A 1,438-nucleotide genomic window follows, 5' to 3' on the forward strand; every position below is an offset into this window, starting at 1 on the left:
TGTGTGTGTGTGTGTGTGTGTGTGTGTGTGTGTGTGTGTGTGTGTGTGTGTGTGTGTTTATCCTGTGTTTTTCCAGCTCGTTCAGAACCTGCAGCCCGTCTCTGACTTGTGTCGGAGCAGCAGGATCCACAGCAGCAGAGCTGCAGGACTGAACGGATCAGAACCAAGGTTCAGAGACAGCTTCATGTCCATAAAGAGGTTCCTGTGATGGTTCTGTTCCAGCTCAGCGAGTCAACATGAGGGGCGTGGCTAACCTGACTCAGGTTCTGGACGACTGGAGGTTTGACATCCTGACCCAGATGAGGGACCTCCTGCAGAACCAGCACCAGTCTTTGCTGCCGGACTACGCCAGGTATGTCCATGTCTGCACAACCCGGTCCAGTTGTCCTGAACAGAACCCCTGAGGTCAGAAGGAAAGGTTTTATTTCCAGTCGTTTCCAGATGTTTGGAGCTAACAGAGTCAAACAGAACCAGCATCAAACTGCATTTACTTATTCTTGCTTTCATGTATTTTGTTTCTGTCCTGGAACTGGACCTGGTCTGGTCCTGGTTTAGGATCCAGCCGCTCTCCGAGGCCTTAGACGACCTCTACAAGGAGTTCAACGCCCTCAAAGCTCACCTGGGAGACCTGACCGAGAAGTTCACCGCCATCGAATCCTTCATCGATGAGGTCAAGGCCAGCCGGGTCACCGGAGCTGGTCCTGGTCCTGCTGCTGGTCCTGCTGCTGATTCTGGTTCAGCTGCTGGTTCTAGTCCGGCCCTGACTCTGAGGCAGACAGGGAGGAGGGTGATGAGGAAAAAAACCCCAAACTTCCACCGAACCAAGTCTGTTTCTGCTTCCTGTTTAACCTGAAGCTGATTTTCTGTAAACTATTATTAACAGATTATTTCTTCATCGATCTGTCTGTTTGACATGGCCACAGGTCCATCACTGTCCCACTTCCTGTCATTGTCCCACTTCCTGTTTCCATCATTGTCCCACTTCCTGTTACTGTCCCACTTCCTGTTTCCATCACTGTCCCACTTCCTGTTATTGTCCCACTTCCTGTTTCCATCATTGTCCCACTTCCTGTTATTGTCCCACTTCCTGTTTCCATCACTGTCCCACTTCCTGTTACTGTCCCACTTCCTGTTTCCATCACTGTCCCACTTCCTGTTACTGTCCCACTTCCTGTTTCTATCACTGCCCCACTTCCTGTTACTGTCCCACTTCCTGTTTACTTCATTGTCCCACTTCCAGTTACTGTCCCACTTCCTGTTTCATCACTGTCCCACTTGCTGTTACTGTCCCACTTCCTGTTTACTTCATTGTCCCACTTCCAGTTACTGTCCCACTTCCTGTTTACTTCATTGTCCCACTTCCAGTTACTGTCCCACTTCCTGTTTCATCACTGTCCCACTTGCTGTTACTGTCCCACTTCCTGTTTCATCACTGTCC

General features: G+C 50.1%; 1 protein-coding gene across 1 annotated transcript in view; it reads right to left on the reverse strand.

Moving 5' to 3' along the window:
- Window positions 1-1,217: 1,217 nt before the first annotated feature.
- The window catches only part of LOC106511989 (uncharacterized), a 1,869-nt gene continuing 1,648 nt past the window's right edge, over window positions 1,218-1,438 (reverse strand). The window contains exon 2 of the mRNA XM_014000696.1: window positions 1,218-1,380. Within this exon, the coding sequence (XP_013856150.1) occupies window positions 1,218-1,380 (163 nt within the window). The remainder of the gene's footprint in view (window positions 1,381-1,438) is intronic.

This window comes from Austrofundulus limnaeus, unplaced genomic scaffold (assembly GCF_001266775.1).
Source record: "Austrofundulus limnaeus strain Quisiro unplaced genomic scaffold, Austrofundulus_limnaeus-1.0 Scaffold3779, whole genome shotgun sequence".
NCBI lineage: Eukaryota > Metazoa > Chordata > Actinopteri > Cyprinodontiformes > Rivulidae > Austrofundulus > Austrofundulus limnaeus.